Below are 27,888 nucleotides of genomic sequence, written 5' to 3' on the forward strand. Positions count from 1 at the left end.
GGAGATCCCACTGGACGTTTGTTACTCACAATGAGGGCCATGCCGCTGCCTCCGAGACTGTCGGCTAGAAGCTTGGTGAGCGTGCTGTCCCGGTACGGTATGTGGCCTGTCCTCTTTTTGGGATCTGCCAGGCACGATATGCAGTTCCCTGCCGAGAAGGAATGCACAGCAAAGTGAATGCGTTATTCGCTGCTTTGCACTAACTTTCCGGAGAATCTCCCCGAGTGCTTTTTTGGAGCTTACGCTAGTAACGCTGGCAGCGGTTTCCTTTGGGATGAACCGACACACGTCAGCGACATCTCTGCCGTGCGAACGCCGGGCTCATGGGGTGCGCGAAGAAAACGGGTGTGCACACATAATCGATATGACAGAGTACGCTCACTTTGCCCCACCCAAAAACTAAGATGACTCTCTCTCATTCTCGCTGCATTCGACGTGAAAAGGCATGATGGAGATCGTTCGCCCCCAAAGAAAAATTGCCTGAAGTGAATATTTGCTCTCACTTGAATTCAAAGAAGCGAAAAAAAATGTTGCAGCCATGTCCGTGACGACCGGGTGATGCCAGGAGAAGGATGCATTGTGTGCCGCGATTTACGAACTCTAGCACGCGCTCTGTCTCTCTCCTTAGTTGACGGCCATTCTGCTGCAGATTAACTCAGCAGTGCTTCACAAACACGTACTACCTGACTTTAGCTGCCTCTACGAGGGATTTAAGGCAGAAACTTGGCTAGTTGCTGTTTAGAGAGGACATAGTAGTAGCGCTAAAAAAACAGGGGCGAAGGGAGAGAAGACAACACAACAAACTTGTTATCCCTTCGTTTCTGTTAGTTAGCGCTACTACTATGTCCTCTCTATCTACGAGGGAAAGGCAACGCAGCAGACAGGAACGGCGACAAAACAAGCACTGACTTTCTTTGGCAACCTGGCAGAGTTGCTTCTTTTAGAAGTACCCAAAGGGAAGGCCAAGCGTGAGTATGTTCAGCAATTGAAGGCGACAACCGCCGTCATTTCCAATGTGCATTCCGAGTCACAACGGTTGAAGAGGGCTGCAAATCGTGCTGACGTCCGGGTTGTCTTCTAGGTGCCAAATAAGCTGAACGGTCTTTGCTGGAAAGTGAATTCAGAAGGAGCCAAGCGCGCATCCTGTGCTAGTAAACATGATGCATGCTACGCTGAATGCCAGTCCGGTCTGTTTTATGAGGCACTGCTCGACACTTGCGGACGCACATGTGTCGGCCAAACGGGACGCTGCCTCGATTCGCGGCTGTGTGAGCATGCAAATTGTACGAAGGCATTAACGGGGAGCAACTTTGTATTGCAAGCAACAAGTGCCGACCGCAGCTCGCCCAGACACCTGTCCTGAGAAGTTATGAAGAAGGTAAAAAGCCAGGAAATAGTTGGAGGCCCACAATTCTTAAGAAAGAAAAACAAATGGTCAAGCACACCGTCGGTCCTGCTCATGAAAAAAGAACTGTCATACTTGCGCTCATAGACTTTCCACGAGACGCAAAAGCCGCCTGAACTATTACTTTGGTTTTACCTTAGTGACCACATGGTGTTTTTAATCTCGTTGGTCTTTCCCTCCTTAGTTGGTATATGTTGCTCCCGCCATCACCAGAAATTCGGGAGAGTTCCCAGCCAGAGTCGCTGAGCCAAGCTGCCTGTCACGCTCTGTTCTGCAGAGCCACTCAGTCATTCTCTTTCTTTCTTACGTCACGGATGATGTCAAAACACTATTTTCGCCTGGACAGTGCCATGCGCCACCTGGCGGCAGCCAAGAAAAGTAGAAGTGCTTGTCCATAATTCCTTGTAATGAAATGGAACGGTACAGTAGGCACTGGTCACAGCTCGTGTTGTCGTCTGTTACACCGTCCTTGTTTTTGTTACGCTGTTTTTCTCTCGAATAAAAATGGTACAATTAGCCCAGACCACTGCCCTGACCTAGTCGGCTGTCTCCTCCATGCTGTTTCCAGCCCCTACATCCACCGTCGTTTCTTGCTACACGCAAGTAAGCAACCCTCCTGACTTAAGTTTTTCTTTTTTATGATCTCCATCGGCCAGACTCTCCTTGCCAAACCCTTATATAGCCTTCGTGACGTCACCACAACAGCAAGGGAAAGCAATGGACTCGGCTGATGGATAGAGCAGGTGTCTGCGTGGATGATGGATCGAGTGACAGGTACTATTTATGCGCTTGGAGTGAATGTGCCGAGTATTCGACGGGACATCTGCGAAAGCACGTCGGGCACTGAGCCGATCGTTCCTATGACGTATGCTCCTGCAGCCATAGCGGGCGTCAGCTAAAGACTACAACTACCGGCGCCCTCTGCGGCAGCGGTGAAAACTCGTCGGCGCCGCCACGTACCGAGCACGAGCAGCGACTTGTTGATGTTGTTGGCCTCGACGAGCGTGTTGCCCCGACTGCGCGTCTTCTTGGTCTTCTCCGAGCCGGCGAGATCGACGAGCGACAGCCTCCCTTGGCGCCGGATGAAGGTGTTCGGGTCGTCCGGGTCGCGCATCTCGGAGGCCAAGCAGACGGTCAGGATGCTGTGGCTGCGGCTCGAGTGCTCGTTCATCTCGTGGCTGCGCACCTGGCGGTTCTTGCGGCCTGCAAGGAGGTGGTGCGGTGAATTACTGGCGCGACGGCTGCCAACGTCTGCGAGGGCACTGCAACCAAGATCGATCACTCAAAAGTACATGCTATAGCGAGCGCATGGTTCTTTCGCATGATGTGTTCACGTGTCAGGTCACCCAGCGGTCAAAAAGAGCGGCTGCTGGGCATCTTGTGGCAGCGTGCCGGGGCCCCGAGGCCGTGAACCCAGCGATGTGCCGTGGGGAGCTTCTCCGCTTTAACTGTGAACGCTCATGTGCGCTCATGCTCAAGTGCGGAGGAGTGGCTGGTAGAACGCACCTTCTTGCAGCACTCCGTCCAGGTCGCCGAGGTCCTCGCACTCGACGACGAACAGGTTCTCCGCGTAGAAGCCCTTGTCCTTGGACCACCTCACGGGAAGCGTCTTGTGCGACGGGTTGAGCAGGTCCAGCACCTGTCCCCGGAAACGAGAGCATCACGGCAGGCTTTGACGAGACGACAGGCTGGCTATATACACTAAATTGAAAGTACTTAATTTAATTGCGCGGCTAACTACCCAACAGACATATACTGCCCGTGAACGCAGGGAACGTGTCAGATGAACACGCTACACTATGCACAAATGTTAGTAATTAACAATTCATTTCTTGATTCATTTTTTGCTCCTCTGTCATTGAAAGCTGCGCCTACGACGTCAGTGATAATAGACAGCAATCAATGCCGCTTTCCCGCTTTGGTAATGAATGCGGAACTGATCAACAAAAAGAAAAGAGGGAAAAGAACGCAGCGGAACATAAATCGCAATATTGCCTCAGGCTTTATTTTCGCACGCCAAACATTATGCAGTCCTAACTAAAAGTGCGGCCAAGAGTTTCTTTCAAGCTCGCTGATGAAAAATAAAAAAAATATCTTCTTCCTAAATTCGCAACAGGAAGAGAGAGAGGGGGGCGTACGTGCTCCTTGTAGATCTCCAGGTAGGAGGCCTGCACCACGTACTCGACGCCCCTGCGTTGCGCGATCTCACCGAAGAGGTAGCCGAACGCCAGCTGCATGATGCCCGGCTCGCTGGCCTGCCCGTCCGGCGACTCCTGCGCGGTGACGTTCGGGGCAAATGCGCTGACTGCCCAGCATGCGAGCCCCTCAACCTCCCCCAGTGACTAACCAAGGCTCTCCGAACGCTTTGTTACTCTACCACATTTTGTTCCGCTTTAGCTAGCCTACCTGTAAGAGTGCTGCCACTGTGGCAACGCTGGGTTAGAGCTGAGGGTAGCTGTGTGAGCGAGTTGGTTGCTCACGAGTCATGACAAAACTTGTAGAGCTTGAAACACAAGAACGAAACGAAGGGACTTGTACGTGCGATGAATAAAAATTGAAAGTTAAATAAAAATTAAAACCTAAATAAAACATGAAACTAAAAGTTAAATAAAAGTTGAAAGTTAGTACATGTGTTGTCCACTTCGTTCTGTATTTATGTTTCAAACACTAAAAGTTTTGTATACCTTAGAGGTTCCCACTGTGGGCCGCTGCAAGCTTGCCGAGGAGCCAAGCTTCTCCCCTCGCACTTGCTACTGGGGAGTGTACAGGGCACACCTCTCCTCACTGGTTACGCCGTAGCATGCAAGGTAGATTACTGGCACACAGCTGCAGGTACAGCTGCCCTCCCTATGAAAAATGTCGCATAGAATACCATGAATCTGGCGTCGAAGTCCATCGCTGTTTTCAAAAGGACCATGAGACCATGCCTCACGAGAACCATTTGGTTGAAGAATGGCATCACGTGAGACCTGTGCCAATAGCATGGTTCGCTAAAAGCCAGCGAAACGAAGGAAAATTATTAGCCACGTGAAACGCGGCCTGGGGAACTTCGGCGCGGCGATACGGCTGTGCCACAGAGCTGCCGTATTCCATGCAGCGAGGAAAACGCAGAAACAGTTGTAGGGCCAAAGCCAGTTCACAAATACGCCTGCAGGCATGTGGCCACGAGTACGACCTTCCTCAACGTACCGGTGGTCCGGTCAGGGTGTACGTCTTGCCGGCGCCTGTCTGGCCGTACGCCATGATTGTGCTGGCGAACCTGTGGTGGAAAGCGATGCGCCTTAGCACCGTTATGCCACAGGCGCCGGAAGTGACAGCCGTCACCGCGGGCTGTACACATTACGCATAGGCGCGCAGATGCATGTGCCTGTTCTTCACGTGTACAAGAATCGCGCCTATGGAGAGAGCAATACAACACAAGCTCTATGCATGACCTCATAGTGAATCTCCCAACTCTACTCTGCTTGCAAGTGTTATAGCTTACGAGTATACTGGCTTTCTCATATACACGCTCATTGCACGAAAATCCGTGCCAATTTTGATATGAAACAAACGCGTGCAAGGGAAGGCCTTGCACTTAGCTGCGAACAACCACAAAAAAAAGGTGGCAGCAAAAATGACGCCACCACTGTAGTGCTTCAGTGCAGGCCAACTTTACCTGAAAAGCACCGTCACCATGGCACAGTGCCCGGGTATCATTGTACGATGGAACATAAGACGGAAATAAAAGAATCCACACGTTAACTTGTGACTCTGACTAGGCCAGCCTAGGCGCAACGAATTAAGACGACACGCAGCATGCGAACGCAACTATTCGGCAAAAAGGCACCCCCAATGGAGCTCCAGGGAGGTTTGGCTCACCCGTCGAGCGCCATGTCGATGAGCCGCTTGATGCCGCAGTGCTCGAAGACGTCCTCCTGCGTCGCCTCCGGCTCGAAGACCACGGTGAAAGTGAACAGCTTGGTCTGGCCGCTCACGGGCTCCGTCACCTGCGTCAATCGCTCTTTCGTTCAGCTCCGACAGAGCAGACGCGACGGTTGGTTGGATAGCCGGGGCGACAGACCGCATTCGCACGGCGTTAAGGAAAACCGCCAAGGCAACTTGGTGACAATACATGTTCCACAACACGTTGGAAGAACAAAACTTTGCACAGATCTTGCCCCTGACCCCAGTAGCCGTATATTCCTAGACACTCATTCATAGAGAATCGAAAGCCGTCCCGGGAGGGGCGCGGGAGGAGGGATTGGCTTAGTAAAGCTGTATACCACCTTCCATCATTGGCCCTTGACGGCAAGCTGCACTAAAGCTGGCACGGCGCGTGCAGAAGATGGAGCACAATCGAGCGAAATGCTCATATTACTCCATCCCGGAGAGGAGAGACCCGTGTCACTATTGTACCGGTGCAAGCATTTCTGTATGCATGGCAAGTGGCGCAATCCCGCTTATGATAGTCCGTGGGGAACGCAAGGGTTCCCGGGAAGCAGGAATGCTGCATATGCATTGACTTTTTCGTTCATTGACGACAGCATTAGAAGTGCCGTGAAGGCGAAAATTTTCCGGCCTCGGTGTCTTTGTGAGGCCCCCACCTGCCAACCATGACGGGTGATGTTTGGGGGATTTTCCTCTATCTGCCTGCTGGCTGCCATGGTTGGCAGGTGGAGTTTGGCAGATGACAGGCGCAGAGAGGAAAATCCCTCTCTCCCCATGTAAAGGAGAGGAGGGAGAGGTCTGATAAGAGTGACCAGGCCAAAATTAAATGACTAAGAATGACTGACAGGCGAATGCTATGGCATTTCCTCCAGATAAATCCAACTAATCGCCCTTAATTTTTTTAGAGAACTGGCCACATTCGCAAGCGTGCCCACAAGAAAGAAGGATGGATCGGAATCCATAGATGTTACGATTGTCCGATGAGTGCACGGCCCACTCCCGCTCAGCACACCGGATAGGTGAGACGGGGGGTGCGTGGAGCGGTAGTTTGGTGGCCGCTACCCAACAGTGCCAGTGCAGCCACGGGTTGCAGAGACTGGGCAGATTGGCACGAGCTGACAGAAGATCATTCCACAGCTCTTCACGGCACTTGAATTTTGGCAGGGGCCGTAGGCAAAAGGAGTACTCACGAGCACCTGCCCTTCCCCAGGGTAGTTGAGCGCCTGAGTTCTCGCGTTCTCGTGGGGCGTCAGCGGCCGCACCCTGGTGGCGGCGGAGGGAGAGAGAAAGAGGGGGGGGGGGGGGACAAAGAGAGAGAAAGAGACTGCGCTATTTGAGGCTGCGACAAACAGTGCGAACACACCGCGCTCCATTTGCCGAAAAAGCGTAAAAAGAGTATCGTTTGCTGTGAGCTTGTGAGGAACGTAGCATTGTATGACTGAAAAGATATGTCCTTTGTGGAAAATTAGGGACGTTTCATCATGTATTTGATGTTGTTTGCTTGTACTGTCTTGTGATACTTCCTTTTCCTTTTTTCTTCAAATGTGTTTTACTTTCAAGACGTTCATTTTTGCTGTTGTTTTCGAGGTTAAATTTGTTGGAAGAAGAATCACTGCCCTGTCGTTTGTTTTATTCTTTTGGTGCTGATTTTAATTGTGCTTCTATCGACTATGAATGCAGTATGTGCGTCTCATTTCATGGGTCTGTCTCTGTTGTTACGCCGAGTTGCTTTTCAAGAAGGCAAGTGAGCAAACAAGGCTGTTTTCATTGAGTTAGGAGACTTAATAGTCTGCCATAACAGGTCTTTCGGCGTCTGCTAACTAATAGATAAAAATACAGTTAGCATGCATCAACAACGGAAGGTGTACGCCCAAGAAAGAAAAAGTCTTCTGCGTGCGTCAGATAGAAGCGATCTCTACTACCATTTCTTGCTACGTCCGGTCAAAGTGCGACCGAGATACTGTTTTAGTGGACGCAGCTCTGTATTACGATTGATCGCTGAGATGTCAACCATACCTTTCTTTTAATGCGCCGGTGTTTGTACTAAGAGATGCCATACATATCAGCGCAGTGAGCAGCTAACATGTTCGTCAGTTGTACACTGCTTACGCTTAAGCGAAAATAAAAGTCCCACACAGGTTAGTCTTCAGGGCCTAAGCTGTCACATTAATTAGTGCCTCAGAAGACCAATCATTACTCCCCAGAAACTGATATGTAGGGAGATGACCAGGCGTAGTTAGTTTCTGCACGAAGTATGCCTGTTTGTTATGAGGCCTAAATGCCGAAGCTACTCCTATCTTACTCGTTTCTGGCTCGGAGTGCAGATGCACACGCGGTCATGCGCTCACCTGACGACGACGTTGATGTTGTCCCCTCCGGATTCATCCGGGTTCAGGGTCATCAAAGAGTCCTGGGACGAAGCCGTGCTGGGCCTACGGAGCAGACACGCGAAGACAAAAGTTTTTCCTCTTAAATTACACTTAGGATGTCACTAATCAGCGACGCCCTTTTCAGGCCTCACTTTCGATGTGTGAACGCTGCAGCGCATGCATTTTACGGCTTCTGCCCAGTGCGCCGGTCCTGACAGCAGGAGGGCTTCGTCAGATGGCGTCCCCCACCATGAAGAACGGCAAGCTTTGGGACAATGTACAGTCTTGCCCAAGACTGTACATTTCAATGGGCGCGAAATATGACGTCATCGTCGTGGCAGCCATAAACGTTCAGTGTATGCCTGCACTTTTTTTGGCCATAGCCAGATAATTAATGACTGCAACTCATTTATTTTCTTCCTGGCGTCATTCCTTTAGACGACCTTGGAAAAAGGTAGGAAGCAAGCTGCAGACAAAGTGGACGATGCTTTACTCTCTGATAAATGAATGCCTTCCAGGTCGTTGCAAATAGAAGAAAGGGCGCAAAGTCTGCGACTACATTTGGTCCCAAGTCCCGCCCTACTTTCACAGGCATATACCTTGGTAACAACAGCTCGCCTTTGTGTATGCCAAAACAATACGTGCGTTTGGCTAGCCGAGTGAAATGAAGGCGCGCCAAGGCTGAAAAGTGGCAACAGCTTTGTAGCAAGCGCCACTGCTGTCGTAACGACAAAAGAGAGAGTCTTCTATATCGCTATCTGTTTCTCGGCATCCCACCTGCGAGCTTTGTCCTACCTACAATATGCACACATGGCCCGCATTGACTTCGATCGCTATTCCTCCTTTCAGCCGCGCACGTCTAGAAAAATCACAGGAACAAACAAACAAAAAAAGCAAAGCGTAAAAGCTTCCAGCCCTCTGCGTTATGCAAAAATGCCACAGTTCGCGCGGGAGGCCTGAATATTAGAAGCCCGCGCATCACGCGATTCCGCGCATATGATCAGCGTTATGGATTGTCCGCGCCAGCAGTGTGACATCGATTCGGCGGCAGGGGCCGGCCATGGTTGTATCATTCGAAGGCTTCGAGAACGGCGTGTCCGATAAGCGTGCCGTCGAGCGGACAGTCATGAACACCGATGAAAGTTGCGCTCGAAGCGCTCCCTTTTTATCTGAGTTATTAGCTGGGCACAGTTTTCTGGGAAACAGGATGTTTTTTCTTTACTTTCCTTCCCTCCTCTTGCAGCAACACATGTATAGGCGTTGTTCGGCGAAATCATGTCACCGTAGTCATCGTCGGTGCCGCCCACGCCTACCGCACCCCTACACCTCAACCTCCGCCCCATGACTGCTTACTGTACCCCAGTGCTCCAACACTGTCAACCCCGTACTCGCACACGTGCGTCGTCACGCGTGGGAGTGCGCACGCCTATCTGCCTACACCTGTCTTGTCCGGTTGTTGCACCGGGCTTCTCCCAGAGCTCTTTGATATTACCAGTCACGAAACTTCCCATAGGGCCCATGTTTCAAAGAAAATTGGCGGTGGTTTAGCTCTGGTTAAACCTGGAGTGACGCATTAGCTACAGCTGGCCGAGTGGAACTTGGTCACGTGATCAACCACGTGAAGAACCGCGTGATCAGCCACGGCGCCGCGCCGCCGGCAGCTGCTTCGCACCACGTGACCAACCACGTGACAGCATGGTGGCGCAGCCACAGTGTGGCACGCCGCCAAGCTGAAGGCTCGAAATGCTACCGTAATGTATCTATCGCTACAAAACAACGGTCCGAGTGGGCTGCGGGTTTGCCGATTGTTGTGACATCCATCGTCAGTAATATACAACCGCCCGCGCACTTAACACGAATGGCGGACATCGTGGCTTAGACTGGCGCCAGCGCCATAAAGCGTTAGCCGCTGGGTACGAGATTATCCCCTCAGAAGTCCGAGCTGCTGCTCATCCGAGGTCAACCCGGCCTCCACGGCCATCCTCCCATCTGCATTACCGCTTGTGGCCAACCGATACGCGAAGTATCCACCATTAGGGTATTGGAGCTTCTCATCCAGAGCAATCGGAAAAACACCGACACTCTGGCTAAACTCACAGTCTCTGTCTCGCAGACCATTCGTCTCATTCGTCGCATTACTAATAAACATAGAGGCATGCGAGAGGCTGACCTCCGACGTCTTGTTCAGGCGTTTGTTATCAGTCGCCTCACATATACCCTCCCTTACCTCTACCTTAGCTGCCAGGAACGGGACCGCGTTGACTGCCTTATTAGACAGGCATACAAGGCGGCTCTCCATCTCCCCCACCGGACCTCCAAGTATAAACTACTGGCATTAGGGGTCTGCACAACTGTGACGGAGCTCTCGGAACCTCATCTCACCTCTCAGTACGAGCGTCTCACCCACACTTCCACGGGACGTCACATATTCGACAAGCTTGGAATAAGCTTCGAAATGACCGTCGCCGACAAGGCCCAGCTTCCGTCCCATATCCACAGCAACCTTATCGTTAACTCTCTCCCGAAAAACATGCACCCAGAGTATCATGTCGGTCGCCGCAAGTACAGGGCTATGTCTTTGCATAAAAAGTATTTAACGGATCAGACAGCGGTCTACGTCGACGCCGCCGAATACTCCTATCGCGATGCTTTTTCGCTCGCGGTTGTAAACTACTGTGGATGGCCGTTGGTTGCGTGCTCCATTCCCGTCAGATCGTCTGAAGAGGCCGAGGAGGCGACCATAGCCTTGACGATGGTCTCCACCTCTGCAGAAACCATCTTCAGCGACTCTAAATCTGCGATTCGAAATTTCGCCAAAGGCCGAATCTCCCCCGTCACCCTCTCTCTCCTCCACTCCACCAAGGACCAACTCCGCCCGATCCAGTTGATCTGCGTCCGTGCGCACTCATCCCATCCAGGGAACGAGGCGGCCCACAGTCATGCCCGAGGATTCGTCGACCGGGATGCGGTGTCGTCCGTCCTGCGGACGACAAGAGATCGTATGGCTACATTTCATGACATAACCATGCACTACCGCTTAGGTAGACTTCTATATTTCCCCGCACATATTTCTCTAACCAAACCCCAAGAGGTAGCGTGGGGGCAACTCCAAACACCTTCCCCAACCCCGCGATATATGCCCGCATATACCCTGGGGTCTACTCTCCCGCCTGTCAATTATGTGGCCAACATGCCACTTTATCTCACATACTCTGGGCTTGCCCTCAGGACTCCACTCCGCGAGGTTTGTAGCTCTGGAATCCAGACCAGTGGGAAGCCGCATTGCTCAGCTCCGACTCGGACACACAGATTCGGGTTGCGACAAGAGCCCTAGAAGTCGCCGAACGCCACAGGCTCAAGGCCACTTGATGGGGCTATAACCCCACACCATCTGCTAATTTTGTCGATGAAAATAACCTTTATCGTCCTCCTCCTCTCAGTATGTTTGTGCCGGATGACGATAGGTGGTGCACAGTTCGATTTGACTGCTTTTCCGCTTTTGTCCGATCGCCACGTATATACAGCGCGCTCGAGAAGTGGGGTTTTTTAAGCGTTTCGCTCGCGGCTGCGGTCTCGCGCGACCAGGCAACGTGTTCCAGATTTTTTTTTTTATAGCGCGAATCCAACATTGCGCGCGAAGTTTCCGAAGCTCGCGCGTCTTTCTAGTTTAGTTCCAAGGCTGCCGGTCTTACACAATAAATGTTATGAGCAGTGCGCTGCGCTTAAGGCAAGAAAAAAGCAAGCAGCAGGGCTAACACGAGTTCGTGCAGCTGGTAAGGTTTGATAGTAAATAAATCTGCTGCATGAAATCGTTGGGTTCGTCCTTATTTATTCAGCCTCCGACAGCGCGCACCGGTTTGTTAGGGTTAATAAGAGAGACATGGGAGAGGCATTTGCACTGCAGAGGGTGTAGTCAGGCTGGTGATGATGATGATGATGATGATGATGATGATGATCTCGGCTTCGCACTTCGTCTGCACTGCTCTGGAGAGCAACCATTCTGACGAAGCGTGGCAAAAGGCTTACGGGTTTCCTGAGCAAGAAAAACATTGGGATGCGATTCATTACAACTAAGCTTGTGATGTCTAGGTAATAGCGAAAAGCGATAACATGTGCCCTGAAAAACAAATACAAACACACAAATTTTATACTGTTAGTCTAACCAGGAACACACTAGCCACCGATGCAACGTGTCGAATGGTTAGTGCTGATGAACTGTCAACTCGACGCATCGTTTGTGTTTTGATTGCGTTAATATCTCGTTCCCCGTCTCATTCAGAAATGCTACTTTCGATTAGTGGAGAGTAGCTTAGTAAAAATGTACCAATGAGTCTAATTGAATATTATGTATTTGAGACCAATTGCTCCAAAATCAGTTGCGTATTCGCTACCCATTGGACTCTACCAGTTGAGCCCAACTGGTGTTTCAGGTTGAAAAGAAATGGTCAGCCAAGTGGAACAAATTGCGAGCCAGTTGAACTCGAATGATACGACCCTTGTTTCTAAATGGTTGCCCAATTGGTTTGCCAAAAAGGAAACGAAGTGTGAATCACATTTCGAACTTTTTTTGTATAGAATTTTACCAGGGAACGAAAATTTAAAGAACTCCTCGCTTCCTTGGAAAACATGGCAGGGCGTATAATGCGAATACACGACAACCGCGGGACCTCAAAGTGAGAGAATGGATTCCAAGTGAAGAAAAGCGCAACTTATGGTACCAGAGTGAGATGGGTGAAAGGGATTTGGGAGTTTGTGGGAGTGAACCATGAGCAGCTGGCACAGGGCACTGTTAACTAAAGGAAGATGAGATAGGCCTTTGTCCTACAGTGGACGCAGTTAAGATGGATCACGTTGGTGATGAAAGAAAATCTATTCCCAAACATTAGTATTTCTCATGGATGTATTGATAAGAAAACGGACATAGGCATAAAGGAGGCAACTAGAAAATTTTAAAATCCTCTTTCTGTCATTTTGCTGCTCCGCTAGTATATTTTATTCAAAACTATAGCGAACAACTAAAGTGGCGTATTTACAGACGCAGACGGAATAGTTAGTAGCTGCGCGCTTTCCTTTCATGCTGGAAGCTTCGAAGAGAAGACGATTCTAAACAAGCTGAATCTACGCGTACGCGCGCACACGTACACACACACACCAAAAAAATCAGTCCGGCTTCTCAACACGGAGAAAAAAAAAAGAGTAAGAACGTCTGTCGCCCGCTGAAGGAACACGAAGACATAAAATGAAAAATATAGATGATATCAACAAGCATTTCATTAAACGTGAATTGAATGTGACCTCTTGTTAGCCCTGCTGTTTGCTTTTTGCTTGCCCTAAGCGCAGCGCACTGCTCATAACATTTATTTTGTTGGACCAGCAGCCTTAGGACCACACGGGAAAGGTTCGTGAGCTATGACAACTTCGCCAGTTACCGCGACAAGAAAACCGCAATGCGTTGCCTGGGCGCGCGGGGCAGCAACCGCGTTCCCACTGGCGGCAAGTGGTTGTTTGCAGGGCGAAAGCGCTACTTCACTAGCAATTCCGAAAAAGGTCATGGGTCTCTGAAGCCTCGACCCTTGACCTTTTACCTTTGGCCTTTGAAACGAAATGACTTGGATACGGTGCGGCTAGTGGAAGGTCGTATGGTACAAAAGTTTAAAAGAAATTGTCTTGGAGATGTGATGGCTATTGTATGCTCGCGTGGTACGAAAAGTTTAAATAAAATTGGGGACTGTGTGGGTACTGCGAGGTCACGTTGTATGTAAGTTTTATGAAATAGTCTAGTGTCGGTGATGACAATGTAGTGGCCTCGTGGTATGAAAGTTGCCTTGTATACTGTGTGCATACTGTAACGGTAACATGGTATGAAAATTTAATAACTGTGTTGCTTCTTGAATGGTCACATGATGTGACAATCCCAATGGATAGTATCGTCTCGAAAGTCATACCCGGTTTAACAGCGCTAGAACTGTTATATTTTTCTTTTATTTTCCAATCAATTATCTTTCACAAAACGATGCGCTACTAACTTTCAATTGATCAAACAACACAAATAAAAAATTAATTTTTCTATGCTTTTTATTGGCTTCAGCGACTGCTGGCTTCTTTCAGTACAGTGTCAAAACGAGCTCCTCATTTTCTTACTGTTGTCTGCTCAGGGGTCCACCCAGTGACGACTGCTCCGCCGAGAAAAATTCGCTCTCACAATCATCTCGGGTCGCTGTCACTTAAACAACGCGTATATTATTCCCGACGCTACGCCGACTGCCTTATATGGTCTCCACGTGCCTCTGTTTATTTTTGTTTTTTTCGTGTCCCTGATCCGGCGACGGGAACGGGAATGACAGAGCGCCACCACCGACAGTGGCAGCTACGCCTGCAGGGAGCGACTTTCTATATTTTTCTCAGAACAAACACTATACACCACTATCACCGAAAAACATGCGGATTTCCCTCCGTCCCAGGAATGGCGCACAGATCGATGGCCGTGGGGCGACGTAGGACATCGACAGGGAAAATATGAACGCGTTGCTATAGTTGCCGCAGGCGCCGGAGCAAGGTCACGCACCTCCCCTTTTTCGAGCAAATCTGCATCCTTGGCTCGGCCACCTCCTGGTTCGATTTCCGGTACGGCGCAGTATCGGATTCGCGTTTCTTGAGTGCGACGTTTCTTTGGAGGCGAGTGAGAGAGTGTTCTGGAAAAGGAGGCGGGGGAAACAGCGCGTTCCCCTACAACGGGGTCAGCCGCGTGTGTCTTGGACCGCGATTGGCCACAACGATCGGTCAGGGCATGGAACCGCCCTTTTTTAGGATGACGGGTAGAAGCGACATTGGGGGTGTGCAATAAAAGATACATGACGGCAAAGACTGAGGTCTCAAAGGACTTCGCGGGTTGGGTGCTATAGAATGCCAACTTGAATTATGAACTTCTGGAAGAGAGACGCCTTTTTTTTTTCTTAGTGAAAATGAAAAACTTTCCGAAAACCTAAGAGAACTAGACAAAAAAAAAAAGCTTGGAGAAGTGTGGTTTGATGGTTTCAGTCGATCGCTGCGTAGAAAAGACTGCGTGTGTCCTATTTTTATGTGTTTTTTTTTGCACAGCAATGTCTACAGGTGTAAGTAAAAAAAATAGCACTAGTGACGTGCCACATGAGCGGTAGATAGCAACGCTGGGCGCTGCGATTACGAACACGCCGATACCGAATGTGACAGGTGTGTTCGCAAAGCACGGCGCCGCGCCAACCGCGCGTTGCGATTTTCACCACTTTGTTGACGTCATTATGCTAATTTTTTTTACTCGCGAATAGTACTAATAAGCGTCAAAAATATTTCTTCAGCGGTCGTTGTTTCGCCTTCCCCTTAATCTACTAATAAATCGAGGAATATAATTGATACGAAATGCTGGCGATTCCTCTCTCTATTTTTATTCTTTTTTAGCAATCTGCAAGCAATGCTTAGAAGGAAAGCTCGCCAGCGGTGGTTTGCAGCATATCTATTTGGGTTCGTACGCGTCTTTTCTTTCTCTTTCTTCATTATTCAGCACCCACCCGCCATGAATGTAGTTAAAATACTACCATTACTGACACTACCGCCTGCAGGCCGTCCACGCTGCCAGGAGGGAGCGCCTGTTACAGTATAGAGACACATATCGGTATGCCCTTCCGCTTCTCAGTAACTACACATGAACCTTCTTCCGCTCAATGTCACCGATTCCTGGAAGCGCTAGGAGGAGGAGGAGAACTTTAATGAAACAGAAGAGGTCTGCCTGGTTGTCGGCCTGGCACGCTACTTCAGCTGGAAGCGCTAGGTCGTTCCATCTGCTGCACTTCGCCCAACACTGTGGCGGTTCCTCGATCGTGGTCCTCATGAGGCATGTTCTGGACAGCCTTCATGTGCTCCCGAACCCCGCTTATACAATCTGCGACCCGGACATGGGTGGTTCAATAAAGCTTTCTTTCTCTTCCAATCAGCTCAAGAAAGCGGAGCAACAAGGTCAACGTGGAAATCACAAGCGAGCCTGCGGGGACAGAAACGTGCACCGAAGGCACTCGGGCATACGCCGGTAAACGTTAGCTTGATGGCATCTGAAGCGAGCCCGAGATTGCCACCGGAAGTAGATGTCAATATAGAGGACCAGAGGAAACGTGAAGCGATCGGGATCTTAGCGCAGAGTGCGACAAATGGTGATACTAGAGGGACACTGGCCTCCAAAGCTAGTGCGATACCATAGATACGACGGCTGGTGCAGGTGCGGCACGTGGTAGAACGTAGCAGCAGAGCAACGCACTCGGCGTACCCAAAGACGAACCAGCTGGAAATCGTGGTAAGTTGCAAAAGCTCGGCCAGCAACTACGCTTGCCTAATCGACAGGTTTCGATAGCGTGCGATTACGTCACTGCGGGAGAGGGTGTCAGCAGAATCGATCCTTGGCATTGACGTTCGGCACGTCGCTCGTATGCACATCGAAAGGCAGGCGCGTTGGCGATGCTCGCAAGCAATACTGAGCAGAAAAGTTGGACGTGATTGTGTATGTACAGTCTTGGTCAAAAGTCGTAAGGCCACAACGTTCAGCTGCAGCGAAATGAATGTTCCTAGAATGCTTCGTGTATAGCGGATCATTCAAAACACAAGTAAAGCAGGAAGCTTCTCTACCGCAAGAAGAAACCTTCTGCTAGCATTTCAAGGTCATTCGGTCTTTAATAGCGCCGTAATGGCTCTGTTATGCGGCCGAAGCGAAAAGCCTTTGACATTAGGACTTTTGACCAAGACCGTGCTATCGGCGTCAAATGAAATGCGAACAGCGCAGCGCGTGGCCAAAGGTCCAGTTTACTTCGTCTGCCTGTCGTAATCAGGGACAGGAGCGGTCATCCGGTTTGCGATAGTTTTGCTCTTGTTTTCTTTGACGTTCATTACCTGTTCTTTGCCACTGGAGCACCACGTTCACACTTTCCACCAACCTCAACTTGTTCGGGGCGGTTTGGCTGGCGGCACCGGCCGTGGTCCGCGTAGGTGAAGTGAGCGATCTCCCTGGCCTGCAGCGCTTTGATTATGCTTCCATCATCGTCGTGTTATCAGCGTCTGGCTACGATATGCGAGCCGTGAAAAAGGCCGAGCGGGTTGCGGTCGGTGCCCAACGCGACTTCTCCTGAATCACTTGTTTCTGGTAGTGAGCACAACTTTATCGCCACCTGGAAACCTCGAATACCCTGTAATTGAACATTCATGCGTCAGCGTGCGGCCCGAAAAGAGAGCGTGAATCGCTTCTCTTAACCTTCACGGTGTGCAGCAACGCGCCATAGCAAAGAAACGGGTCCACTACATTTTACAAGAATTTTCCAGGCATTCTGTGGTGACGGACGGCTCGGAAACTTTCTTTGTGTGCACAGAGAGCGGGTTTCCGGCGACGATCAGGCCCTACTTACTGTGGCCGCTGCAGCAGACACACCCACATATCGAGAGGTAAATAACAGTTTATAGTTGTGTGGCAGCACGTCAACCATTAGAGGTCGTCTACACGAGGCTGCTTTACGAAGCCATGTACCGTAGCAGAAGCCAGCGGTATCAGAAGCAAATAGGAAAGCAAGGCTTTTGTCTGCACAATGCCGTGCATCATGAACTACGGAGGACTGGCGTTGCGTGATGTTCCCTAACGAGTCAACCTCTTCAACTCCTTGGGACCAGCGTCAGCGAATCTGGAAAGCCGACACCAGGCGTGCCTTTCCTGCCATATGCGCATGTTCACCCTGCCATATATGAGGTAAGATTTCTTTAATCCAATGGCCATGATATCGAGTATTGCGATACGAAAATAGCCTTTCGTTTTTTTTTCTTAATTCACGCAACCGGTCGACCTTTATTTGTTCATAGCTCAGTCAGACGCTGATAACGCGTAGATGATGGAAGCAAAATGAAAGGGTTGCAGACCGGCGAGCTAAGAGCGCTCGCTTAACCCACGCAGTCCACGGCCGTGGTCCACGCCAGCGATGCCGCGATGTTCAAGTTGACGAGATCGGTGGAAAGTACGAATGCGGCGCTCCAGTTGTGGCAAAGCTGTCGCAAACCGGATGAACGCGCCAGCCTGATGGCGACAGACAGGTGGCTTTGAAAGGTTATTTGGCCACACGCTCCGCTGTTCACATTTTATTTGAAGCTGGCAGTACCTACATCTGGCTTCTTCTTTCCTGGTAGAAAGACCATAGAACTCGCGACATTCCATATACGCGTAAGGGTGGAAACGTTCAAATGCGATGTAGCAAGTCCCAGCAATCCCCGACAGAAAGTCCTGTATAGCGTCTTTCCTGCGAGGTCATCATTTGGTGACGATGGTGATTTAGAAAAAATTACGAGCTGCCAAGTTCTTTAGATGAGCTGCAGTGCAGTGCTGGCCGCATCGCAAAATCCGTGAACATGACGGAAGCTGGGGTGTCATATACTCCGTATACGTGCGAGCAGCGTCGCGTTGTAGTAGCGACGGCTTCTTTGGTGGTGTGCAACACATTCGCGGCAGTGTCATTCCAGAAAAAGAGGACTTTGTCAGGGCCGTGATCATTTCATGTTGTGGGACCAGGATATCCGCGCGCAACAGGACCCAGGTGCCGCGTCTTCTTCATCGGGTATGGCTCGCTCCACATTCGCTCGAATGGGTACCCCTGTTTCTGGCAGCCGAATATTGCTTTGCCCACAAATTTTTGGTGAAGTGAAGGTAGTGCCTTTGTAGCAAAATGGTGGTTTGAGCTAGTTGGTACATATTCACAATTTCACCAGCGCTGCGACTAGGAACAAGAACAGAGAAGGAAGACAAGCGCTTGTCCTTGTCTTCCTTCTCTGTTCTTGTTCCTAGTCGCAGTGCCTTTGTAGGTCGACAACGCTTACTTTCAAATCCCCCAAAAGAAAAATATACCGCCCCAAAACCCCAATACAATTAAAAACGAGAGCGTCGTATTAGAGCCGGTTGCGCGTCCTTTGATCTTTCGTCTTGTTTTACTATGACTGAGAAAAAAGCCCACACTCGTGTTCTAGAGAACCAACTTGAAGCATCGTGCAAACAAGATGCAATGATATACTTAGAGAGACCTATGTGCAACCGCTTTTCGCGAATATACGTTCTCATCGCACCAACCTCTGGCCACGCCCTGAGCATCTTCGCGCAAACATTGTAGTTTTATACACAACACATAATTCACCTGTTGGCCTCTTCAGCATATACAGTGTCATGGATATGATCTCAAACTTGCAAAAAGAATCTCTCTGAAACATAGATATAGAAACCTGCCCACCTTGACCAAGTAGAAGGGAAAAAAATAAATGACGCACTACAGAGACACAACGCTTAAAAACTACCGCAAGACCATCCACTCCGTCTATTCCGCAGTGACACGTTTTCTACCGAAATGCGTGGGTTTGCAAATTAGCACCCTGGAATATTCGTGACATAGGTTTTACGACACGCTGATGAATATCGGGTCCCCACAAAGACAAACAGATCTACCAAAGGCACCGGTTTCAACGGCACCTGTTTCGCTAAGGAAGACAATGAGCCAGAGCACTGCGATCGAACCTGTGCGTACAACAAAAATTGAGCCTCATTTGCATAGCAGATGGACAATTTACAGCCAGTTTTTCCTTGATGGCGCCCAAATGAACGACGGAGGGGCGCGGCTCACTAGTAAACCCAATCGTATTTCAATAGGGCCGACGGGGTTTTTATTTTCCTTGAGAAAACGCGCCAATCTTCACTGCAGTGGCGAAATGCAGGGTTGGTGTTGACATTCTTCAGCACGCTGAGATGTGGAGGCACGACAGTCCGGCGAGTAAAGTGATCCTCAGATGTGCTTCCTCTCACCTCGCAAAGAAGTACAGCGACGTCTGTACCGCTACCCTGACTACACAATTAGAGAGTAATTTACTCATTACAATCCAAATGATCGGAGATTTCTCACAGTTTTCTCAGAGGCTTTGCAACTGAATAAAAATTCATCCTAATCCGGGGATCGAACCTGGGACCACCGCCTGTCCGGGCAGCTGCCTAACCAGCTCAGCTAACCATGCAGGGCGGCTAGCAGATGGTATAGGGTGGGGGCAGATTTGATCAACTCGTAGCGGTAACAACGTATGCCATTTCACTTGTTTATAACGTTGACACGGGTGTATTACCCTGTCACTGTATTCAGAGGAAACCCTCTAAACACATTTTAGACCTCTAATCTGTGCTTAGAGTACTAACCTTGGCTATATACCTCCTCCCACTAAGTGCTTACGCATTCTCAGACCGATCTAAATCGCAGATCACAAATTGCACATTATAAATGAAGATCACAAACTGTTGATCACAAAAGGAGAGAGAAGCATTTCTCTATATCCCGCTTGGAAGGTTTACATGTGTTTGACGCACAAAGGTGCTCGCGTTCTGAGATTCAGGTGGACGGTAAACAGCCTTACGGGATCAAAATCGACCTGAACCCATCGCAAGCGCTGATTTGGGATGAAAGATGTTTAAATCACTCCTGTTGCTAAGTTTTCGCTCTCTTGGGGAGGGAGGTTGAAGGCTTCGCTTGCCGAGGCATCACACGACGACACCGGCTTTTTCGCCGAGTGCCACTGGTACTGCTATAGCAGCAATAATAAATAAATAAATAAAGCCGTGACTGACGCCAACGTATGTGGACAACCCTTTACCAACAAACGCAAAACAGACTCGTCAGACACATTTACCATGCACATATGAAAGCCACTGCCTCGAAACCGGCAAGGATAAGCCGTGAACAACACTGCGAGGGCACCTGTGTTCAAGCGACCCTGAAGCTTACCGTTCATCCGGATCACCCTCCAAGACAAGCTCGCTGTTAATGTTCTTGTCTCAGCGTAGAGATAAGCGGTCGTCAGGAATCTCGACAATGGAGCCCTGTTCAAGGCCATTACATGTAGCTTCACTTAAAAAATAATCGAAAAAACGGTTCCTCCTGCACAGCAGCCGATATGGTTGCCTGGCCACCAAAAAACCATTAGCAACGTGTTTGCTCTCAGAGCCGACGACCCAGCGAAGGCTGCACCGGGAACGTTCGATCATCTTTCGGCCCTTACATGACGCAAAAACAACTTCACAGAGGTCGAACGAAACCGCTGTATCCGGGAAGGCAACAGTGCTAAGCCACACCAAAGGCGATGCGGTCTTCATTAGAGGCGGAGCAGCTGCGTTTTTGTGCCAGTGTCGCAAGGACACCTCGACCACCTTTGAACGGATAACCGCACTGGCTGTTGAAAGCACACCAGTTGCGCAGAGCATGGGACAAGCGGGGCCCCTCAGTGAAGACTCACGCTTGTCAGCGAACAGCTGCGCCGTTTATTACATCACAACTTCAATGGAAACACCTCCAAGTCGACGTGTATGATTTGCGGTCGTTACAACACTCACTATCCCCATTCTAGAGCCCCGAGGATTCTGAATCGCCAACACGCTGCATGTAGCGAGAAGTGGGTCATATTAGACAAACTCATTCTCACGTGGCAAAATTCTCTGCTTCTAGTCATTTCTCACTCACTGTGCAAGGGACCTAACATCGCCTACTCCAGATCTCCTTGTTTTTGGCGCTCAAAATGAGGCGCTGTGCACAGCGCCGCTTCAAGAATTCTCAGGGAACACATCCACGGTGCAAATGAAAAAAAAAAAGTGCGCGAAATATGCTCGCAATGCTCATATGGACGTTATAAGCACTTTATAAAAATGTTATAACTCCCGCTGCTATCGCATTTTATTTTATTCCTTTCGTTTACTCTTTCAAGGCCAGAACAGGCTTCTCGTAGTTTCAGCGGGACGGAATCTTTGACGTACTATAGCACTGCTTATTCATCTTCAGTTTGTGGCCAACACATGAACGTAGCATTGTACGCAGACTTTCGGTGCCTCTACTTCATCACTGTTGGCCGACATTTCAGTTGCACGCTCGTCACGAGCAAGGTGACTTACTAGAGCGCATCCGCTCCTCTGAGAGCTAGAGGAACGCGCAAGGCGCAACTGGTGGTCGCATCTCGAGCGGTAGTTAACCGGGAACCTCGCGCACGCTACGATGTTGTACATGGGAAATGTCCTCATGTATCAGCGCATTCTGCTCTTGTGCTGTGAGGTCGGCGGGCATTAGAGGTATGTGCACGCCACGTAGCAGATTTGATTGCCCAAGGAGGCATCGTTCACCATGATCGCTTTGCCTGCTCTGCTCAGCCCAGATGTGCACCGTCTGTGTTCCAGACCCGCAGAGAATGGAATAGCGGGAGTTGGAACCCTGCCCGCCGCTTGTCTTCAACAGAACAGGTTCACCATCTTGTCCAGCTCCGCAAAGTGTTAGGCGGCAGTCATTCGCGCACGACCAGCGGTGCGTGGCACGATGGTTATGTCGTTTAGCTATTGTGCAGGAGGTCCCGGGTTCGAACCCGGCCGTGATGGCCCTAATTCGATGAAGGCGAAATGCAAAAATGTCCATCTGCTGTGCAATCTCAGCGCACGCTAAGTAATCCAAGATAACGGCAATTCGTCAAGAGACCTCCATTAAGGAGCGCACTATCTCTCTACCTCTTTTCAACTCTTTTCTTCTTCGACAGCATGGTTCGGGTGTCGAGATCGACAAAGACAACTACTGCTCTTCCCTTTCCTCACAGTCTACTATTACTATTGTGTCACTGGCAGATCACTATCGCGTACAGCCCGCTGTCGTCGCGACAAGGTATGTGCACGCGTTCAGTGCAAGTGTCGGGCGGACACTGTTCGGGTGGTGAGCGGGACTGAGGTGGCCACGTCCTGCCCTGTTTGACCAGACGCGGAGTGTGCCAGGCGTGATTATCACGTGACCAGGGGGGTGGCAGTCGCGGGTGCACATGGTGCGACGACAGTGTGTACTCACGCGGCCGTCTGCATCGCTGCGGCACTCCACACGAGCGGCACGCCATCGACTCGTCGAAACGCGCGCTCGCCGCCACGCACGGAGGTGCTACCGTGACATGCCACGCCATCTGTCGAGCGCTGTCGTCAGCGCAGCGACATCGCGCGGAGCGCGTCGATTCTCGAACGTGCCTTGGGGCGCCGCGACTGCCGCCAGACGAAAGATGGTGTGTATATAAAACCAGCTTGTTAATGTTTTTTTTTTGCTTATTGTTTCTCTGCCACTATCACCCGGAAGCTCAAAATGGCCTCCTTTCTAGCTGCTAATGATACCCAAGGTCGCAGGTTCAATCCCGGCAGCAGTGAATGCATTGAAATCTAGGCGAAATCCAATTAAGCGCCTGCACTGTGATTCTAGTGCACATCAAATGATTCGAAGTGTCTAAAATTATTCGAAGAACTCCGCCACGGCATCCTTCATAGCCGTGTTGCTCTGGCACTAAAAATATATATTAACATCTATTAACTCATTCTATTATCTATGAACTCTGTTAACTATTAATTGATTTGTTAAATAAATCAACCAGCCAACCCACCAATCAATCAATCAATCAATCAATCAATCTGTAAGCGCGCGTGATTGCGTCTGAGTGTGCATGAGGAGTCAATCAGCGCGCGTTATTGCTCTTGAGGACGTATAAGAGGTCACTCCATCAGCGAATGCCAGTGCATTTGAGCGTACGTGAGATTGATTGATTGATTGATTGACTGATTGATTGATTGATTGATTGATTGATTGATTGATTGACGAAATAAACCAATCTCACGCGCACTCAAATGCACTCGAACGCGCCCCTGTGCTTGGAGGCCGCACGAAAAGCACAAGCAGTGTTTTAGCCGAATGTTGCCCAAAACCCGCATTAAATTTGCAGAAGTCATCTTATATCGGAACAATTCATCTCGTAGCCACCGCGCTTTGTATTTTGTGCGCAAAGTCAGCCATTTCGTTACTTGATGAACGTATGACTGCCGGTCAGTGGGGCTTTCAAAGCGCGCCTCCTTTCGATTTCAATATTTGCTTGGAATCTGGCATCGAGCTGAGCATCGCGTGCCATGGTCTTTCGGTCCCTTTCTTATTTGAACAACCCGATACACTGGGCTCTTTTCTTTTGTTTTGTTTTATATTTCCCGATCCCTTGACGAGCAAAATTCAACGCACTGACATGGCTTGAAGGCTACCATGGCTAGGCCGGATGAGTGCGCACAAAAAGGATTTTTAAAGCCTGCTTTCGTCTCTCTGTTCCACTGTTTCGAAGCGCAAACGCTCACAGTTCGACGCAAAGAAATCAGGGGATATGAGTGCATTAGCCCCTCTGTCGTCCCGTGCGTTCGCGCTGCAGAAACACCGTAAACTCCTACTGCAGTAGTTTCTGTTGATCGCCAGAGATGGCGCCACGTACACTCAATCCAGAAGGGAGTTAAAGGGACACTGAGGGTAAATTGAAGTTGGCCTCTAAGGACACAGTACCGCATTTTAATGGCAAAATAAAGACACTACATTCACTGAAAAGTGCTTTTATATACTAGAAAAGGTCAAAAAGTGAAATGCAGGTGACGCCACCGCCTGCCGATTTCACTAGTGAATTCTCTGCATCGGCGTAGTTTTTCTTGCGTAGATTCCAGAGACTATAGGCTACACAAGTCATGCACTTCAAAACGCAAGGAGTCCTTTTCTTGCGCAGATCCCAGAGGCTAGCAGTAAGTTCAAAACGGCGATCGCAAAGTCACCTGGCGATCACGTGGAGGTTGCAAGTTTGAATCCTTTGTCGGGAAATTTATAAATATACTTTGCTGGGCAATAAAGGCGTCTTTTGCTGTCGGAGAAACATGGACACACAGAGAAAGGTCCATGGAATCGATTTTTTAGATTTTTACTGCGAAAAAAAATGCATGATAGTATCCTTAGTGTACCTCTTCAACGTGCAGCAGGAGTTAGTTAGTACTTCAGAAAATGTTTGCGTTTTCACCGGCGCACGTTTTTGAAAAAGCAGCCATTGCTTCCTTAGAGACTAACAGCAAAGGGACAGTCAGCCATATACTTTGTCCTCCCAAGGAATAATGATTGGCCACACGGACTACTGCTGCAGTCAGTACAGCTTTACATATTTTTGTCTTGCAGTTACTGAAAGTCTGCGATTTCACGCAGAATTCAACGCCCCGAGTGCCGAGTTGTCTCTAGTTCGTCAGGAAAAGTTCCATAAAGCGTCGCTGGTGTTTTTAAGTTCTTGATTACTGTCTTGTCAAAAAAAAAAAAAATGGCTCGTCATGTGCTCTCGGTACATGTCATACCACCCTTGCGCACTGCTCCAACATCCGACACACGTATATAGCTCTTCCCGGCTTAAGTAGTTGTGCAGTGGAACCAAATACGGTACGGGAGCGGAATAGAAAGAAAAGGCGCGAGAAAAAAATTAACGGTAATTATACAGCTTGTCATGCAGAATACCAGCGGCAGCTGGCATTCGATAATGATGATGCACAGAAAACGCAGCCCATGGGGGTTCTCTTCTCTCGTGTTGCCCACCCTCCTGCCCCGCTCGGCTGCACGCACGCTGTTTGGCGGCGACGACGACAAACATGATTTGCCCTGAAACCTTCGCATTAACAGCTGGCGCTGTAAGACAGGTCATACATGGGAACTTAGATGGTAATGCGGCTAATAATAATAATAATAATAATAATAATAATAATAATAATAATAATAATAATAATAATAATAATAATAATAATAATAATAATAATAATAATAGTTTATTTCCATCACCATGCAGTGTTGGAGGGGATGGGGATAAAAGCGGTTAACGCTTGACAAGGTCCCCACCCCCGTACAGCAAGTGGGCAGTGGCATGCGACGGCACTCCAGTGAAAAAAAATACACAATCACCAATGTGTGTATAAAATCAATAAGGGTTAAAGCAATAACAATAAAAGCAAAAAACGTTCGAAGTATGAATACTAGGAAAATGTGGCATTAAAAATAAAGTAGTCGGGGAGGTCAGAGCTGCTAATGTTTTCTATATCAATATTTGCAGCGATTAATCTATTCAGAAGTGAGGGAAGTTGAAATGTTACCATTTGGCGTCCATAGTTTGTTCTCACTACAGGTGAATGCGGATGCGTTCAAGGCTGCAAAGCTGTTTCGTTCAGGAAGAGCTCCAAATGGGAGAAAAACATTAAGTATTGAAGCAGATACTCAGTGTTTTTAAATATGCATTGATTACTGCCTGTAAGCGTATAAAACGATTAATTATGTGTGTATGGGAACTTTTTTGCAAAATGTATCCCGTCCACAAGAGACCGATGATGATGTCCTGTGTTCACGCAACAGACCAATGCTACAATAAGAGGCGGATATTCTCGTTCGCCATAGTGAAGGGCCGACACTTATCACGGGACGTATGTTCGCTTTGACGCCGGGAAAAAAAAAAAAAAAACGGGCACAGGACATTCAAGACGCTCCAAATGATCGAGTCTCGAAAGAGAGGCCGGCTTCGGGTAATTGCAGGCGTCATTGTGTGTTTTAGCCGCTACCCTGACTCTGAGGTGACACGGCGATTGCTGACCATGAGATCTCAGCATTCGCCTCTACACTTCGAGCAAAGGGCGGCCGCGGCGAAAACAACGGTGCACCCTGTCCCAGATCGGTGCGACCGACGCCCATTCGGAGTGTGTATACCGCGTCGCAGCCATTCACGAATCGCGAGCACAGAAATCATCCGTCGCCCTTCCAACCGCAGACGCCGGTCACACGAGCCGCCGAAGAAGCTGGCCTATCATGGCCCCGGCCCTAAGCAAACACGTCGGATCGCGGGGATGTATGCGCGCGTGGCCCGTGCTGTAAACGCCCGCCGTGCACCTGTGGATCGAAGGGACAAACACGCACACTTTCAGCAGAGTGGACCCCGGGACGCATTAGCCGAGTGGGGTTTCGCGGTGCGTCCGGTCGCTGGCATCGACCAGAAGGGAAAAGGGGGGAACGATCTGCGCACAGCTGCCGAAGCTGGTCGATGGCAAATTAATGCGGCCCGCAGTGGGCCTACACCGGTGCGGGTGCCCCCTCACGGCGTTCGTGCAAAAAGGGGAGACGCGACCTTCGCCGGCCACATTGATTCGCCGGTGCACGTTGGGACGCAGCGGAGGTCGCGACACGCCGCCACGCGCTACCGAATAGGCCGGTCCTTCTCACTGTCCCGTCGTGGACGGCACGGCGCCACTACGCGGTGGCGCTTTAGTGGTACCTCCGCGTTGCGGTTCATCCGGAGCCCTGTTATGAGATAGTTGTAAAACGTACACCGTTTGCAGTGACCACTTAGCGCGCTGCCAACGCGCATGCGCATAAGGCGCCGGCGGGTCAGGTGCAGGCCAGCTTGGATCATCCGCGTATACGCACTTGGCGAATCGCGGTAGCGGTACACGGTAGCGCCATGGTGAAACTTATTAATTAAAACAGAGTATCAATGAAAAACTAGAAAAACTAGAAACGGCCCACAACAATGCTTGTTGGCGACCGCCGCGGTGGCTCGGTTGTGAGGGCGCTCGACTATACTGAGCCGCAGTACACGGGTTCGAACCCGGCCGTGGCGGCCATGTTTCGATAGAGGCTAAACACAAAGGCGCCTGTGTGCTGTGCAATGTCAATGCACGTTAAAGATCCCCAGGTGGTCGAAATTATTCCGGAGCCCTTCACTTCGGTATCTCTTTCTCTCTTCCATATTTTATTTCAACCTTCCTCCCTTCTCTTGTGGCGCAGTTGAGGTGTTCACGTTTAATACAGAACAATTTGCATGGAAAAAGCGACAACCGCGATATGTGTACCTCTACAATTACCACGAAGAACGTGACATCTATGTCACCGCCTGGAATAGGCACCACCCTGCAAAAAATGCCGCTACACGGATGTCTACAGCGCGCGAGTGCTTCGAGTGTTTACCTTAGCACAGATGAGTTGGACCCACCTATATGCACGGCTTAGCGTAAGCTCTTTCCTCTCTGCTCCTTTCATCCCTTTCCACCACACAGCGATGTTCTCTGTGGCAGGGAAAGCAGCCTCCTGAGGGCGCGAGGCAAGCAAGGAGGCCTACCAGCGCTGATCGAATGAAGTTCCCGACCAAGGAGTTTGTCCGACAACTCTCTCGCTGATGTAAGTTCCTAGAATGGCAGAGCGGCAGAAATTGCGTCATCAGGCGCAGTAAGGTGTTCTGACTAGAAATACAAGAAATTCGCGAAACTTGGGCTTCGATTGATTGTTGTTCGTGTCG

General features: G+C 49.7%; 1 protein-coding gene across 1 annotated transcript in view; it reads right to left on the reverse strand.

Annotated features, from left to right (window-relative positions):
- Positions 1-27,888, reverse strand: part of LOC144119543 (kinesin-like protein KIF12) — a 43,908-nt gene that overhangs the window by 13,215 nt on the left and 2,805 nt on the right. The window contains exons 2-9 of the mRNA XM_077652126.1: positions 7,684-7,767; positions 6,526-6,598; positions 5,267-5,394; positions 4,595-4,664; positions 3,544-3,678; positions 2,912-3,044; positions 2,366-2,608; positions 30-148 (exon numbers count right to left, since the gene is read on the reverse strand). Of these exons, the coding sequence (XP_077508252.1) occupies positions 30-148; positions 2,366-2,608; positions 2,912-3,044; positions 3,544-3,678; positions 4,595-4,664; positions 5,267-5,394; positions 6,526-6,598; positions 7,684-7,767 (985 nt within the window). The remainder of the gene's footprint in view (positions 1-29; positions 149-2,365; positions 2,609-2,911; positions 3,045-3,543; positions 3,679-4,594; positions 4,665-5,266; positions 5,395-6,525; positions 6,599-7,683; positions 7,768-27,888) is intronic.

Source organism: Amblyomma americanum, chromosome 2 (assembly GCF_052857255.1).
Source record: "Amblyomma americanum isolate KBUSLIRL-KWMA chromosome 2, ASM5285725v1, whole genome shotgun sequence".
In the NCBI taxonomy this organism is placed as follows: Eukaryota; Metazoa; Arthropoda; class Arachnida; order Ixodida; family Ixodidae; genus Amblyomma; species Amblyomma americanum.